Source organism: Primulina tabacum, chromosome 4, assembly GCF_025594145.1.
Source record: "Primulina tabacum isolate GXHZ01 chromosome 4, ASM2559414v2, whole genome shotgun sequence".
Classification (NCBI taxonomy): domain Eukaryota; kingdom Viridiplantae; phylum Streptophyta; class Magnoliopsida; order Lamiales; family Gesneriaceae; genus Primulina; species Primulina tabacum.
In genome coordinates, this window is record NC_134553.1 from 4,908,861 (window position 1) to 4,924,982 (window position 16,122).

A 16,122-nucleotide genomic window follows, 5' to 3' on the forward strand; every position below is an offset into this window, starting at 1 on the left:
ATGTTGCGCATACGCTTTAGAAGTAAAAGGATTATTTAAGATCATGAAAAAATAAGTTGGGATGTTTTTTGTAAAAAGTTTATATAATATAACTAAACATGATTTTGGAGGCAAGGCATGAGTCTTTGGTTAAATGCTCTCTCTCTATCCTCACACCAAATGTCACCTCTACTTATGTCATTGTTCATCATTTGAAAAATGGGAACAAAATTAGAAGTAATAATGGATATGGAATCTGTACTGTAGAGCTCTATTCTTTACAGAAATGGGATTCACGATAAATTACATTGTCAACCAGATGTTGATTAATCTCAGTGCTAAATTACAATTTATGTTACACAGATATATCATCGTTATTGGTGTGTACAATGTATTACACATGAAGAATCGCATGTCCCCCATTTCTAGTAAATAGAAAACAGCACATGGTTTAATTCCCAGGAAAAACATTGGAAAATAGACAGAACAGTACAAATACAGATACTTAATTGCTGCATTATTTTACTACCTCCATGCAGAAGAAGTGTATAATGCTCTGTTCTTCCATCCTAGATACAAAGCATCATTGGCTTCCGCTATCCTGTAATTTGTGCTATAATCCCTCAACAATTCCCTTGTGGCGGTGCTAACTGAAGAACTCAACGGGACTGGAGAAAATCCAGCCATAGAAAGTCTCATTCTCCACTTACCGAGAAGCTCGTGCCTTTCCATCCTGTCGATTCCCTCGCAAGCAATTATGTTGACAATATCCCTCCCCACACAATGTTCTTCGGTACTAATCCGTTGTCTGTCATCTCGGGAGTGTACAGCATCAATGGACTCAAAAATTGCTGAGTAATAATCTAGAGTTTCGAGAAATCGTTGGAAGAATAAGGAAGTGTTGGTGTTGGATTCTTGTTCAGAAAGGGTGACGACTTTGGGTGAAAGGCTCTTAACTAGTCTGAGGAGGCGGTCCCTATGATTTGTAGTGCTAACACTTTCATCTGGCATGTGGTGCAAGATGTAAGGAAAGATCACGGCCAAAGATTCCCCCTGCCGAACCTGAAGATTCTCGAACTGGACCTCACATCCAGATATACCTGCACCATGGAACTCAAATGGTACTCTACATGCTTCAGCTACACTTGCTAACCTCTGACAGACTAGCTCGAGTCCTCCACCTCGAGCATGAGCTGATTGAGAATCATCAACACCTGTAATGCGTAAATAAGGAGGTCCCCCAGGCCGTCTAGAAAGAGATAGAATGAAAGAAACCCACTGACTTCCCTGTGCAATCTGAAAATCGATGACATGAATCCTACTTTCATTTTCCATTGCTTCCCGAATCACAGCATTAGCATATACATAGGCAAACTTGTAGTAGGGACAGATTTCATAAAGCACGTGCATGTATGACATCAATTCAGAACTTGCCGGCTCATTGCACTTCAACTTTTTGTAAATTATGCTTCCGGAGGACAACAATCTTGCCTTGAGACCTTCCAATAAGTATGCACCAAGTCTCTGTAAAGGGTCACCCGATACCGACACCCTTCTTCCTAACATGCCCATGAGAGCTTCTGCAGCTGATACAGCCAATCTTCTTTCGTACATGGAGTTTGAGTCAGCTTCTGATACCCTCTCAGCACAGGTGACAAGCAATTGTTTCAGGTCCATGAGGACAGCCATTTCCAGGATTTTATCGTACCTTGTGGAGGACAAAGGTTGTGTCGCCATACCACTGAAGGAGCCAATATCATCACCATCAGCAGACTCAGGTCCTATCAAATCATTCTTCAACATCCACGGTGCATGCACCAATTTCTCTTCATTGTAAAGCACAGAGGACCCGTTAAACGATGAATCACAAGTATAATCACAAGAGTGATGCTGAAGGAGATCAGAAGCATATGATTGAGAACAATGGGGAGAAAAGGGACTTCTGTAGGATGACACGCTTACAACTGAAGACGAATTGTAGACAGAATCTCCAGTCACTGGTGTTGATTCCAAAGTGAAGAATTCTTCAGTGTAAGCTGGAGATGAAACATCAGTTCCCCCGTATTTGCTCTGAGTCGAATCATTGTTCAAAACCTGAAAATTTGAAACTCGTGATGGCTTGACTTTCTCCATAGATTGATTGTTGACTTTAGAGATATTGGCTGATGCTTGAAGTGCCCGGGACTCCTTCATTCCCAGAAACTTCAAATCAAAACTTTATTTTGCATCAGTGACTTGAACAAGGTTTATGGAGTTGAAGAATCTCATTTAGAAGTGAGATACCATTTTGACAAACAAAATATCTCATTTAGCCACCTCCACTATCAACGAGTGAGAGTGGATGCTAAATCTGCTTCAAAAAAACAAGGTATCAATACACCTGCAAGGCATAAATATTAGTGTTAAGTGTAGAAACATTTTTCAGAGCTTGTGCATCATATTTATGCTTTGCTTAGCAAGCAATCTTAACAGAAACCAAGAAAGATAAAAACCTGAAAAATCAAAAGAAAAGAAAAATAATTGCAAACAGCTTCTTCAGGTTGAAGTGGTGAGTATATCCGTAACTGCAAAACTTTGGTGAGACAAATAAATCAAATTAAAGGCAAACAATTATTAATTCCTAAATTAAACCCACCAGATATAACTATAAATCACATGCTTCCAAGAATCACGTGCTTCCTTCCTTACCTTAGTACAAAAATTAGCCTAATTGGGAGATATGACTAAAAATCACATGCTTCCTTAACTCAGTACAAAAAGATTAAAAAAACAATATTGATACACAGAGATAATCCCTCACATACCCAAAAACTTCCTCGGACTCTTTGACTCTGAGAGCGCGCGCGTGAGAGAGGCGTTCTTAGGCAGAGAGAGAGTGAGAACATGGAAAAATTAGCTTAAAGTTGTTGAGTTGGAAAACCCGCGTTTGCCAAAAATTGTGGAATGTTGGAGTAGAGTCGTCTTTATATCGGCTTCCATGAAGCTACACAATTGTGCGCACGTTTTTTATGCTACGGGCATGAAAGTCTTCACAGGCTATCATTAAAAAAATAAAAATAAAACCATCTCTAAAATTTATCGAAATTCTTTGGATGGAAAAAGAAAAAGAAAGGAGATGATAACCAAATTCTTCTTAACCTTTTTAATGGGAAATTGAATGCAAAAATAGGACGAATTAATTCAAAACTATGGTACCACCACAAATTATTGGTTACTTATCAAATTGTCTTGTTTTTTATAATAAAATTCACTGTTTTTTAAAATACATTTGTATCACAAGATACATATTTTATACCAAATCTATATTTTGGACTGCTGTTTGTTTTAAACAACTCGAGATGAATTCTTTTACATGCGGTAGATACAAAATGTTCTTACTTTTATTATCAACGATGTTAAAGATCGACTTTTTCTTGTGGGAACAACTTCAACTTGCATTGTTTTTGTCCTTTATTGTTCTTTTTGTAATAAAATCAAGTATGATTGGTGGAATCCTAGTCAAATCTGGCGGATGCGTGTGCTAATAACATATATATATATATATATATATATATATATATATATATACACACACACACACACACACACACCATAAATCAAGTCACAACCTTTAATAGATATCATCAGATTACATTAAAGAAATATTAGTATAATATACATCACTAATTAATAAATTTAAAATTTTTAATTTTTCTATTTATGAAGGCACTGGTTTTTATAAAAACAACTTGACATACATTTTAAGATTTGCCAATATTACAATTCAAGAATCATCAGATTATGAATAAACTTTTCAATGAGAGATATTAATCGATTGATGCAGCCTATTTAGTACAGCTTTGGAACCATGTAAGACTTATTCAGCCAACTACGAGTTGGGGATCGAGCCTTGTTAGATCTATAAAAGCAACCTTCTACTTCTCAAAACACAAACTCAACAAAAAAAAATTGAAGGAAAATTGGAAGTATAAACCGAGTACATACGCCACAATATATCAAGTATAGTACTTTATTATATATGTAGTCTTATATACGCAAAAATGACATACATCAGAACCATTTTCTTCTGTATGATTGCCAGTATATTTCATTACACACAAATGGTTTTTATGTTCTGCCAATGTAGAGAAGGTTCAAGAATTCGAAGCATGACACAATACCAGCAGCCGGATTTAATTGCACCACCAAAATTCTGCAGAATCAGATCAGAAAAGTTTCTGATGCATTTGCTTCCCATAAATGCCTTTACTTTCATCAGACCTCCGAGCTGTACGGATTGAACCATTTCCAGTCTTGGATGATTGGCAACATTCGGAACTTTTGTAAAGCTTTGTTGCACAAGTAACAAAACCAGTTTGGTGAGACGTTTGGACCTTTTGTTTAGATAAGCTACGTTCAGGGGAATCTGTAATATCTAATTCCTACAAGAGATTCAATCATTTTCTAGTTTAAGCATAAAAAAAGAAAAGCCATAAAATTATGAAGCCAAACTTTTGTGGTACAGTCGGTAGGATACCTTGGACTTTGTCTTGGAATAACAAGGGGTGAGGCAGGGATTTATATCCTCCAAAAACATGCCATCTAGACTCTGTGGTGTTGTATAATCCCCAGAACTAAATTCTTGATCGAACTGGTCAATGGAGGATAGCTTGTCAAATTTAAAAAAAACTATGGACTGCAGTATTCTCTATGCCAGCTGCCAGGCCTTGGTTAGTATATCCAAGAAATAATAGAAAAACCTCGCCTTGCAGTAACGTTCCAATAATCAAGAAAACAATGGTAGATTCATAACTTCTATCATTTATGATGTTCTTGAATAGGGATCATTACTTTCTAATTTGGATTCAATAGTTAAATAATGGTTTTTACCAGATAATTAGTTGTCTCTTCTTGATCATATGACGGAGTCCTGGGAGAACTGAAATAATCATCACTTAATCCTTGCAAAGAATATTTGTTCATCTTCACCTACGACCAGAAGAAATTACAAGTGAAGCATTATCCACAATATAGAAGCAAAATTTATCTGTTTCTACAACAAAGGTGTGTACGCATCAAACACGGCATCAGAAGACTTTAAGGACGAAAAGGTTACACCATGGTAGTAAAAATAATTTAGACACCACTAGATAAGGATCAGTCCTTTGAAACTACCGAAACTTTTCTCCAAAATCAATGACAAAATTATGATCAGGGGAGATAAACTTTTGTCTTTGACATTTGTTAGAACAAGAACACAAAGGCTTAAGGCTACCTCGGCGAGATCCTCGGCAAGATATTGCAGTTGTCCAGTTAGTGAAGTAATCTGCCTCTGAAGACTTGGAATGAGTTGTTTTGCCTGTTTAAGTTCCGTACCCTGTTTCTCCAAAAGGCCATGAAGCTGAGAATTTGTGACATCGGTGAAAAGAACTGTATTCTTCAGATACTTTATCTCTTCCCTTTGCTTCAAGCACAAATCTTTCAGCTTTTCAACCTAGAAATTTACACTTTTATTAAACTTGAAAGATAAAACAGCTCAATCCCATAAGGAGCATTCTCTAGTAAACATTAACCAGGTGTCCAAGACTCAAATGAGAAATTGTTGAAATGATTGCAATTTGAGAATACAGTGTTCATTTTGTGTTAGGATCTTCACTCAATGAAAATGCTACACATTCCAAATGTGTTCAGGAGTTCAGAAATTGCCTATTCACATCAAGTAGAACAAAGAAACTCATCCGCTACAGGCATAAAAGTCTTTTGTTTTTGAACCGTTCCTTGTGTTACCATCACAAAAGCTGCAGTCATTCTGATACTTGGGGAAATTAGTCTAAAAATCCCAAACAAAATGAATGAATGAGATGAACACAAGACTTATCATGAAAGGATATCAAAACAGCAAACAGATACAAATCCCATCTCAATATCATGAAAGGATCACAATATCAAATGGAGTTAATCCATGATAGCAATCACCTACAGATAGAAGTGAGTCGGAGAACCATAATGAACATAATTATTATTAAGTGGAAACTCCAAATAGAGAAAAGCCATGGACCTAATCTAGTAAAACTCTCCATCCGAAGTGGTTACTGGATTATTTCTTGGTGAAACATTTAGGATACCAAAACTCCTCCATACCATTCTTTGATCACCAAACACGAATAAACTTCACTAGTAAAGTCGAATATCAATAATTCGAGCATACAAAATCCCAGGGCATGAATAATAGAGCAAGGATTAGTTACCAACTTCTGCAAAGGGTGAAGAACCCAGACCAGTAGATCAAACACGAATGGTGTGGCTTTAGAGCATGAAAAGGTAAGAAACCGAATGCCGTGAGAAATAGGTCATTTCTGGTCAACAAGAAAGCAATTTCTTGCGCATGATCACCTTATTATCAAAAAGTCTAAATATAATGAGAGGTGATGCATTCACTTCCAAATATTGACACTGGATAAAAAACAGAGATCTCAAATATCCCATAAGAATTTAAAATTTTTAACACACTCATCCCGATCAATTCAACAGAAAATAATCACATCCTGAAATTTACCTCTAGGTTTTTCTCTTCGAACAACAACTTAATCTCTCGAATTTGCTGTTCCTGTTCTTTATTCAAGCTCAAAAGCTCCCTCTCACTTCTCAGCACCATCGCCAATGTCCTTGTATTCTCCTTCACCTCAGTCAAAGCCTTTCTCGAACTCTGCTCTCCCCTTTTCGCCCCGGCAGATGATGATGATGGTGATCCCTTAAACAACTTCTTGTGTAGCCCACCTAATCCAGTATCCCTTTTCGCGTTCCTCTTCAAATCATCGGCCAAAAAATCCGCAGCCACAACGAACTTTGTGTTCCTGCTGAAATTCTTGGCCTTCTTGCTCTCTAACAATTTTTTAACCATGGAGCTGATGTTAAACTGGGCCGGCCCAGCATCGTTGTTTTTCTTTGTGAGGGCGCGTGAGGTTTCAAGTGTTGAAGGGAATTCGGCAGATGATGAGGGGTCGGATTTTGTGGAGCTGTTCAAGCTATTTGAGTAGCGAGTTGCAGGCTTGATTGAAGCCATTCTCGTGAAATCTATCCAGTCGGGAATTGATTAGGGCGTAAGAGTTTAGGGAAGAAGAACATTTGTAGCAGGTTTGATTTTAGTTGGGGCGCTGTCTGAAAATTCAAAATAGGTTTCGCGCTTTTAATTAGTTTGAAATTAGAATATTAGGCAGACAGCGTCGATCAAACGACGTTTTTCACCGACAGCGCTCTTTTCATATGGAAGAGATTCAAACACGATTTTAAGATTGAGATCTTTTCCTTTCTTCTATTTTTTTTGTTGGCCCAAATCCAATACAGAGTATGGAGTACAGACTAAACACCTGCGTTTTTTCGCATAAAATATCCAGCTTTATTATTATTTTTATTTATATAATAATAATAATGAGGTAACCAAAAATTATGATTATCCGGACTACCCTGTAGGTTCATAAACGGATTCAAGTAATCGTAAACCGATATTCCAGTTAGCTCGTAAGCGGATCCAAGTAGCTAGAGGAAATAAAATTTTGTGGGTTATCACCTGCGTCATAAACAAAAGTCAGAAGTGTCGGGGTTTGTCTGTCCTATACACTCTAACACTCAAGTAAGAAAATAATTTAAAAATATTATCTGAAAGATAAAGAGCCTAAGTATAAAATAACGAGAGTGTTAATGAGAATCATCCTCTGTTTATATATTTTTTTGGAGTACATAATAGGTTTGGGCCTTTATAATTAATTTAAACATCAACAATGAATTGAACAATTAAATTGGATCATTACCCATCAAATAACTTTTAATTCCAGAAGTATTTTCAAATTTCAACCCATACATTTTGATTCTCTGGGTTAAAAATTGGTGTGATTACCACAATCTAAGATATAATGCAGAACAATTCTTAATTGTTTATTAACACAAGCCAACATAATTACTATGGTAACTCAAAATTTAATATGTGTAGGTCTCTACGATTATATTATAAAGTAAATTACAGTATTTACAAAATTTAAATTAATTTTGACAACAAAATAATAGTCTTAACCAAATACATTTCAATTCTTCAAAATTTTCTCCCAAAATATTTATGTTGAGTTAGTTTTTTCGAGGAATAATTCTCATCATAATCTAACCTCATTAAATCTTACTAAATTTTAATAAATAAATAAAAACGAACTCATGCACAGTTAGGCAAAAACTTGTGTGAGACGGTCTCACGGGTCGTATTTTGTGAGACGGATCTCATATTTGGGTCATCCATGAAAAAGTGTTACTTTTTATGTTAAGAGTATTATTTTTATTTTGAATATCTGTCAAGTTGACACGTCTCACAGATAAAGATTCGTGAGACCGTCTCACAAGAGACCTACTCCATACATTAATAATCAAACAACTAAAATTTCATAACATTACGGGAGGAGTATGGGTATATCGCAAACACATGATTGGGCCATCAAGAAAATTAGAGAGACACGTCCCATATTATAATATTTTATTTGAAATTTTAAGACGGCGTCCAGCCTCCAAGATTCTGCCACTTCTGATAATAATTTCCTTAATCATTTGTCTTGAATGTTAGACAAGCATAACCTTAATTATTAATAATAATAATAATAACCGACCAAATTTATAATTCCCCACATCATGAATAGAATACTTGTGGCGGGCCATTGCCTATATAATATATATGACCATGGTTGAACCTGGTCTTCGTTGTAATTTTCTTTTTAGTCATTTGCTTTAAATGAAAGTCGGTTTTTTTGCATGCTTTTTTTTAAATGTCTTTACCTCATTAACTAATGCAGACCTAGTATATGTTAGTCGTCTCACATCGATTAGATAAATTTTCTGAGAATTGCATATATGTACTTGGACAATCCTCCTCTTGAGCTAACTTTTGGGGTTGAGTAAGGTTCAAATTTCAATGTTAACAGTTAGTTTGATCAGCGCTCATCGTTTTCTGATCTTTTATGTTAAGGAGGAATACAAGCTTCCGCAAATTTCAGTCTCAGGACTTCGGCTTTAATCATTGTGATCACTTGACAAAAGATACAAAGAGAGGACACGCCACATAGAGGGAGAGAGTCGAAGCAGTTGAGGGAATAATCTCAATTGTAATTCACCTTTGACTCTCGGTTATATACTTGTTAAACTCTCGGTTATATTAATACAAGAACGCTGCTTTATTCTTCTGTGAATGTAGGTTATTCAAAGTCGAACCACGTAACTAGATCGTTATTCTCTTTGTGTTTTCATAGCCTTAGATTCGTTGTTAGTGCATGTGAAGTGCACTATGATTCTTGATATCGGTTATTTCTAACAAGATTTTAATAAATTAAAATTCTTGTATTGAATTTTGTGTGTTGCAAAAATTATTATATAAATTTGATTGTACATAAATATCATTAATATGAGTACTTATTATTCAATGCTATAATAAACTTAGGCGCAAATAGGTTCTTAGAGAGTAGGAATGTGTATAAACTTCAATTAAATTATTTGCACTAATTAGGGATGCTTATTGGATCAAATCAATCTAGAGTACTTGGTCCGATTTTATTTGGTTAACTCCAAAAATGTTTGACTAACACATGACTAAACTGAATCTTACATCAATACGTTGAATCCCATTGAGTTGCTTGAAAATAAATTTGAAACCATAATTTAGTAAAATATTTATTTTTAATTACTTTGTCAAATAAATAACCTTTTATATACATAGTTATTGGAAAATATATAAAAATATATGACAAAAACTTATCTGAGACGGTCTCACGGATCGTATGTTGTGAGACAGATATCTTATTTGGGTCATCCATGAAAAAATATTACTTTTTATTATGAATATCGGTATGGTTGACCCATCTCACAGATAAAGATTCATGAGACCGTCCCACAAGAGACATATTTAGAAAATATTATTCAAATTATGTTATAATCCAGTTCAATTCGGTAATTACAATATCGAATTGAGTTTTATTTTTAATCTAGTAAAGACAAGCGGTTGGTTAGATGCTTTTGGAATTTTCAATCAATTTTCTATGTTGTTTCTTCACCGTTAGATTTTAAAAAAAAATTGGGTTAGAGATCCGCCGAAGTGGGTAGCCTTGACCGCATGTGTGCTAACAGCCGTCCCTGTCGGGGGAGTTGGTTCTACGAACACGACCGAAACAAGCTGAATCATGATTATATATTAAAAAGCACGTGCACATATATATATAGTTAACAAGCTACGGATGATACATAAAGAGGATACATGAAAGTATTGGCATACTGAAAAGAAAGAGCTTCTCCAGGGCTGAGGGGCTCTCCGCCGTTGACAAGGCAATCGTCGTATCCAACCCGCCGGAATATGCTCGGATCCACCAACCTGGCAGAGCTGAACCACCCGCAGCTAAGGTGGATGTCAGAGATATTGCTGCAACCACTCACACAAGCATTCTGAACCTCCACCGTATACGTGGGTATACCATTGGGAAGCGGCTCCGTCGCGCCCTGGTCAACGAGGATGTCATCCATCGAACACGACGGTTCCCCTTCCCCTACCCGATTTATGGTACCAGCTCCATCATTCCCTTCCATTAAATATAATTTAAAAGAAGAAGCAAATGAAAGGTCGTTAAATGTGGAACATTTTAATTTGCGCCGTAATATATAAAGTTTGACGAGGAAAAAAGTTGATTTCTATATATATATGTGATATATTTAATTACCAGTGTAATCAGTGACTAGCTTTCTGGCCACGACTGCGTCATGAATTCCACTGGACAAGATTGGTTCTTGCATGCAAGCTTCATTATCAGAGTGTTTAAATGCACCATCAATACCCACAACTGCAACAACACTATGTTCGAAGATTTTCTTTTTCTTTGAAGAAATAGCAAAAGATCACAATCCAAACACACATCCCATCAAGGAAAATCTCAACTTTACGGACGTAATAATTTCTTGTAAATTCATGGTATAATTAGACAACAATGAGTACTGGTCTTGTAAGAAAAACGTGGTGGGCAGAATTAATTATGCATGATATATAATGAAAGAAGGAGAGAAATGATCATATATAGGTACCTGAGAACACAATAATGGAAAGAGCAACCAAACATTTCATCTTCAAAATTCTTTCCTCTTAACACTTAACAATATTGTTCGTTATGTCTGATTCAACAAACCATCTTCCCCAAAATGCTAATTTCTGGTGTGATAATGACCAATTTATAGTAGCAGCATGCGTATAGAAAACTGGGACGCAGCTCTGAATTGCTCCCGAATTTGTATTTATTGTTGTTGATAGCAATTGTAGATATCCTTTTTGCCTACTTGTTCAGACTAGATTGTTACATTTACGACCTACTTGTGTATATATGTTATATATTTATAATTATAATATAATAAATTATATATATATATGTGTGTGTGTGTCTGTGTGTGGGATCGAGTGCTTACCATTTTACCAAAAGATATAGCTGATGGTAATGGTGCAACTCAAATATTTTAAACCGCACAGCAGTTCAAGCATCACGGTTCGATCGCTCTATCAAACAGGGACAATTATTGCACCCAACACTGTGTGTGTGTTTGTGATTAAAATTATGAGTTCACATAGAGAGACTCGACAAATTAATTAGCGTTTAGTGTCTGAACGAGTAAAGCGGTAAATACACATATTGAAGGAGCTGAGCTGACAGAGATGAAATGCGTCGGACGCCAAGAAAATCATTAGGCCTAAAATTAGATTTATATTAGCCTCAAAATATATAGGTTTAAATACTCCATTTTTGAAAAAATAAATTAATTTTAGTAGATTAATAATTGACAACATATATTATTGTAAATGACTTAATTGATACATAGATATTTATAAATTGACAAATTGATGCATGATTAAACTAAGTCAATTTTAATTTTTAGCTTAAATTGTTTTTAAGTCCAAATATCATTAATAGAATTAATTAGGTAACATTTTATTTTCAAAATTCTTTAATTTATTTAATTGATTAATTTTTAAAAAAATTATATTTATTTAAAGATTACATTATAATAAATAATTATCAACTTAAATATACAACTACTTTTTTATCATATTGATAAATAAATAAATAAATATATATATATGATGCGATCCTGGTAAAATGAGTGAGCAGGGTCGGGTGTTCCACCGGATCTGCTATCAAAATGATGAAGGAAATAAGAGCAATGTAGATATCTGAACCAGAAGCTTCTTCCTCGGGCGGAGAGGATTTCCCGCACTCAAGAAGGTAACCACGTGGATGGGCGCCGGAGGGGTGTCCGGCGTGACCACTCCGATGCTTAAGTCAGTGAATAATTCAAGCCAAGAACCAATATAACCAAGTGATGGTTGTGATATTGGTGTGAATGAATGAATGTAAATGTAAAGATAGAACCTGGTATTTATAGTAGGAGAAGTAATGATGACCTCGTTCTCCGTGGTACCTACTAGTTATAGTAGGACGGCTAATCACACCCTATATTCTGTCAGAGATGAGACAGTCGTCCACATCCTATTCTGCTAGTATACTCGAGTGCGGTGCTCATATCGAGGTGGCCCGGGTAGAAAGTTCCCGGGAGTTTGAACGAGAGCCCGGGCGTCCGGTGGCCCGGGGAGGAGACGTCCCGGGCATTCACTTGCCCGGCTCTTGATGAACCCTTCCTGCCGACTTGTCCTGATTCTGGCCATCCATCCAGTATCCTGGGTCGTCCATGCCCCGGGCACAAGAATCGTTCATGACTCGGACACAACCCGGGCTATGGTATCAATATATATATATATATATATACATATATATATATATATATATCATCAAAACATGAAGATATTGTATTCGAAGGATCGAAACAAAAATAAATACCATTTTAGTTGTGAAAATACGATATTAATTGAAAATAATTTTGGGTCAGATTTAATGGTCAAATTGGTAAAATACACACGCTCTTTTCTTTTAAAAAATAACATGTATGAGAGTCCCGATTTCCTGATTTCCCCCAACACAAAGTTTGGTCCAAGAGCGTTTCACCTTCTTTACCACAGGAAAACGCCCGAGAGAGTGGTGATTCGACTATAAACTTGTTTAGAATATACGATACACTTCCTAATGGGTTTCATGGTTTTACGTTGAGAGGCAGACCTCATGGTATCTATTGTACATTCAAAGACTTTATCTATGCAGCTTGCATGAGTACACGTATAAAGTATAATATAATAATCGAATAAATCGTAAAATATTATTAAAATAAAGATTGTTTTACATTATAGTAAATAAAGCCCGAGCCACAAGTTGACTTACCAGACACCTACTCTAACACCAATAACGAAAATCATCACAACAATGGCGATTTAAAGAGTTCTCAAGTATAGCTTCTGCCTCATGAATCGAAAATTTCTTGCCAATAGCATTCTCGTCCCAATATCCCGAAGGAGTAATAAAATCAGCCACCTGTAACATTCGGGTCAGAAATAGAATTGAAGTGACTGTTGAAGGCTTGAATTCCCGGAATCCATGGATCCAAGCTCGCCGGAATCCATGGATCTAATTAAGCTCGCCGGAATCTTCTGACCATCCCAACTCTCCAATATAAGCCTTACCAATAAAATCTCGATTCCAAAAGATAGCTCTCCAAACAAAAAAAGTATTTATTATAACCCAATTCAGCTTTCATAATATCAAACCGTTTAAAATACCTTCCTTTTAGGACCACCTTGGCCATCAAAGAATTGGGAATTGAACGCTTTGCCAAAATGTTTTGTTACATCATATAACATTTTGTAGTTCACTGAAATATTAATTAAATCAAAAATATAAAGAGATAAAAAAAAATTAGATGAGAATATAATTAATTATAAGAAAAAATTATTAATAACAAATAATTCAAACAATTATTTTGATTATATTTGTTTTAAATATATAACCAAATAATTATTAGTTTCAATAAAAATTAAAACTTTATTATTCATATTAATTGGAAAAAATTATTATTTAAGTGATGATGTTTATGTATAATATTTATGTATCAGTATAAATAATATAAGAAAGACAAAAAAAAATGTTCAACACAGAACTGAAACTAAAATTAAGATTTTATTAGATATTAATTCACGAAAAATAATACATAAATACTCAATTGTAATTGAAACACGAGTACAGAATTTATCGCAAATTCACCAACAATAATATGTAAAATTAATAATTAATAGCATCACATAACTGAGCAAGCCGAAGGGTTTTCTTCACTAAAGTAGTCGTCACACCTGCTAAAATTGGGGCCCCTACTGCCATACTGATTCGGGTACCCGTATCCATAATTAACGTCGTAACTCGATTGTGGCGGCGTCGGAACTCCGTACCCACTGTACCACGGCACCCCGCCACCAAATCCGTGGTAACTCGGTCCGTAGTAAGCCATCGGGGGAAGAACCGGTGGAATTCCGGTCACCGGTTCAGGGTCCTTTGCTTTCGGAGCTTCTTTGGGCTTATTGGGCCTTCCAACAACGGGCTTCGGATTTTCGGGCTCCACCACAACCACTTCCGGCTTCCCGGCTTCTTTCTTATCGGGCTTTTTCTTCTTTTCGGGATTTGGGAGCTCTTTGATTTCAATGCTTTCGATGACTTTACCACCTCTGTAAGATAACTTGTCCCGGATTTTCTCCGGGCTGCAGCACACCACAGTTACTGTAACTGTGTTTACCTTTTCATCGTACACCTGATTCCGAATTTCTCTTGTCCAAAATTTCACAATAGCGTAAAACAACTCAGGTTCACATTTTCAAGAAACTTGGCCAGTATCAAAGAACACCGGGAGATCAACGACTTGAACTTATCGTAAATCGATTTGCAATTGGAATTTGAACTTTTTTTTAAAAAATAATTTATGAACAAATCTGTAATTTTTTTTCCTCAACTAATCAGAAACTTGCGAATTCAGCATAAAAAAAATGAATTAGCAGACTCATGGTTAACAACGGCGGCCGCCGACAAATCCAGAATTTTGATGAAACTAATAAATCCATGGAGATCTCCGATTGGTTATCATCTTTTGTCAGATCTCAATATTATATTTAATTTTGCGTCAGAAATAAGGTGCGCGATACAATAGTACTTACGGGGAAATTCGCAGAGGAATTTCTTGATCTCCTTGTAGCAGCGAGGGCACTGGAGATTAACCGTGAGTACCATCGTTGTCACCTGTATCATCCATTAATGGACAAAATTCATTCAACTTGTAAATCCAAAATCAATCAACATTCAATTAATTATTATATTATACAAGCAAAACAAGCACTGTGGGGGTAAAAACTTGCACACCTTCTCTCCCATGGCTGACTACTATCTGAAGTATCCTAGAGCTGACCGAGACCTCTGCAGCAGACACGGAGAAAATAGGTGCGAGCCACGAAATAAAAATCGGTATTAATACGAACAAAATGAAAAGAGATGATAAAATTGAGAAAATAAAGTTGTGTTGTACGAGCACGTCGCACGTTACACAAAAATTGATATGATATCGACCCAATTGTTTAAATTGTATCACGAATAAAGATAAGTTATTTAAAAAATATTATATTAAAAAAGAAGGAATATAATTTAGAGCTTCGCTTTCAACAGCCAAATTATACGAGTCCACGACCAAGACAATGAGAGTCAACTTGTAGGAATTCTTGTTGTAAACACAATAAATTGACGTGGATGGTATCCGAGGGAATACAAATATGAAGTATCTCATGAGGATGAGATTATCGAATGATTAGTACGTAAACGATAAAAAGAATGATTGATTTAGAAATATAATAAATAGAAATAAAATGATACTGTGTGTGATATGATTTTTTATTGTAAGATAAATTAAGATTCTTTAGATTTGGCGACAAATCTAAAGATGGATCGAGGGCTTACGGGTGGGTTCGATTCCGAATTAACTAGTAGAAATCATATCGAACCATTGGAAACATAAATTAATCAATTATAAGTTTTACTGCTTCAAATATATAGAAATTAAATTTAACCCTATCTTTATTTTTTAAATAAAACTTGGATATTCGTATACTATTTTGTAATGTAATTATCAAATATTAAATTTAATAACTCTGATTGCCTCGTAGTAATATCTTTATTTCATTATTAACTC

The 16,122-nt window shown here is 35.5% G+C and overlaps 4 protein-coding genes and 1 non-coding gene across 8 annotated transcripts; all 5 read right to left on the minus strand.

Annotated features, from left to right (window-relative positions):
• Positions 1-227: 227 nt before the first annotated feature.
• Positions 228-2,931, minus strand: LOC142542681 (scarecrow-like protein 21). 4 transcript variants are annotated; one of them, XM_075649444.1, is made up of 2 exons: positions 2,784-2,931; positions 228-2,359 (listed from the first exon to the last, which is right to left on the minus strand). In XM_075649444.1, exon 2 carries the CDS (start codon positions 2,170-2,172, stop codon positions 505-507), a length of 1,668 nt encoding a protein of 555 aa, XP_075505559.1. In that variant the 5' UTR covers positions 2,173-2,359; positions 2,784-2,931; the 3' UTR covers positions 228-504. The 4 variants fall into 4 exon arrangements, with proteins under 4 accessions (XP_075505559.1, XP_075505562.1, XP_075505560.1 ...); XM_075649447.1 differs by having other exon boundaries at positions 228-2,329; positions 2,784-2,918; XM_075649445.1 differs by lacking the exon at positions 2,784-2,931 and adding an exon at positions 2,472-2,591.
• Positions 2,932-3,947: 1,016 nt separating this feature from the next.
• LOC142542682 (uncharacterized) lies at positions 3,948-7,139 on the minus strand. The gene is made up of 5 exons (XM_075649448.1): positions 6,515-7,139; positions 5,234-5,452; positions 4,849-4,947; positions 4,496-4,609; positions 3,948-4,400 (listed from the first exon to the last, which is right to left on the minus strand). Exons 1-5 carry the CDS (start codon positions 7,019-7,021, stop codon positions 4,185-4,187), a joined length of 1,155 nt encoding a protein of 384 aa, XP_075505563.1. The 5' UTR covers positions 7,022-7,139; the 3' UTR covers positions 3,948-4,184.
• A 2,911-nt stretch (positions 7,140-10,050) lies between these two features.
• LOC142544050 (U6atac minor spliceosomal RNA) lies at positions 10,051-10,144 on the minus strand. The gene has a single exon (XR_012820017.1). It is a non-coding gene; the product is annotated as a U6atac minor spliceosomal RNA (small nuclear RNA).
• Positions 10,145-10,203: 59 nt separating this feature from the next.
• Positions 10,204-11,161, minus strand: LOC142541472 (TPD1 protein homolog 1-like). The gene is made up of 3 exons (XM_075648003.1): positions 11,053-11,161; positions 10,695-10,814; positions 10,204-10,556 (listed from the first exon to the last, which is right to left on the minus strand). Exons 1-3 carry the CDS (start codon positions 11,090-11,092, stop codon positions 10,204-10,206), a joined length of 513 nt encoding a protein of 170 aa, XP_075504118.1. The 5' UTR covers positions 11,093-11,161.
• Positions 11,162-14,059: 2,898 nt separating this feature from the next.
• Positions 14,060-15,462, minus strand: LOC142542683 (uncharacterized). The gene is made up of 3 exons (XM_075649449.1): positions 15,303-15,462; positions 15,101-15,182; positions 14,060-14,714 (listed from the first exon to the last, which is right to left on the minus strand). Exons 1-3 carry the CDS (start codon positions 15,312-15,314, stop codon positions 14,197-14,199), a joined length of 612 nt encoding a protein of 203 aa, XP_075505564.1. The 5' UTR covers positions 15,315-15,462; the 3' UTR covers positions 14,060-14,196.
• Positions 15,463-16,122: the final 660 nt, after the last annotated feature.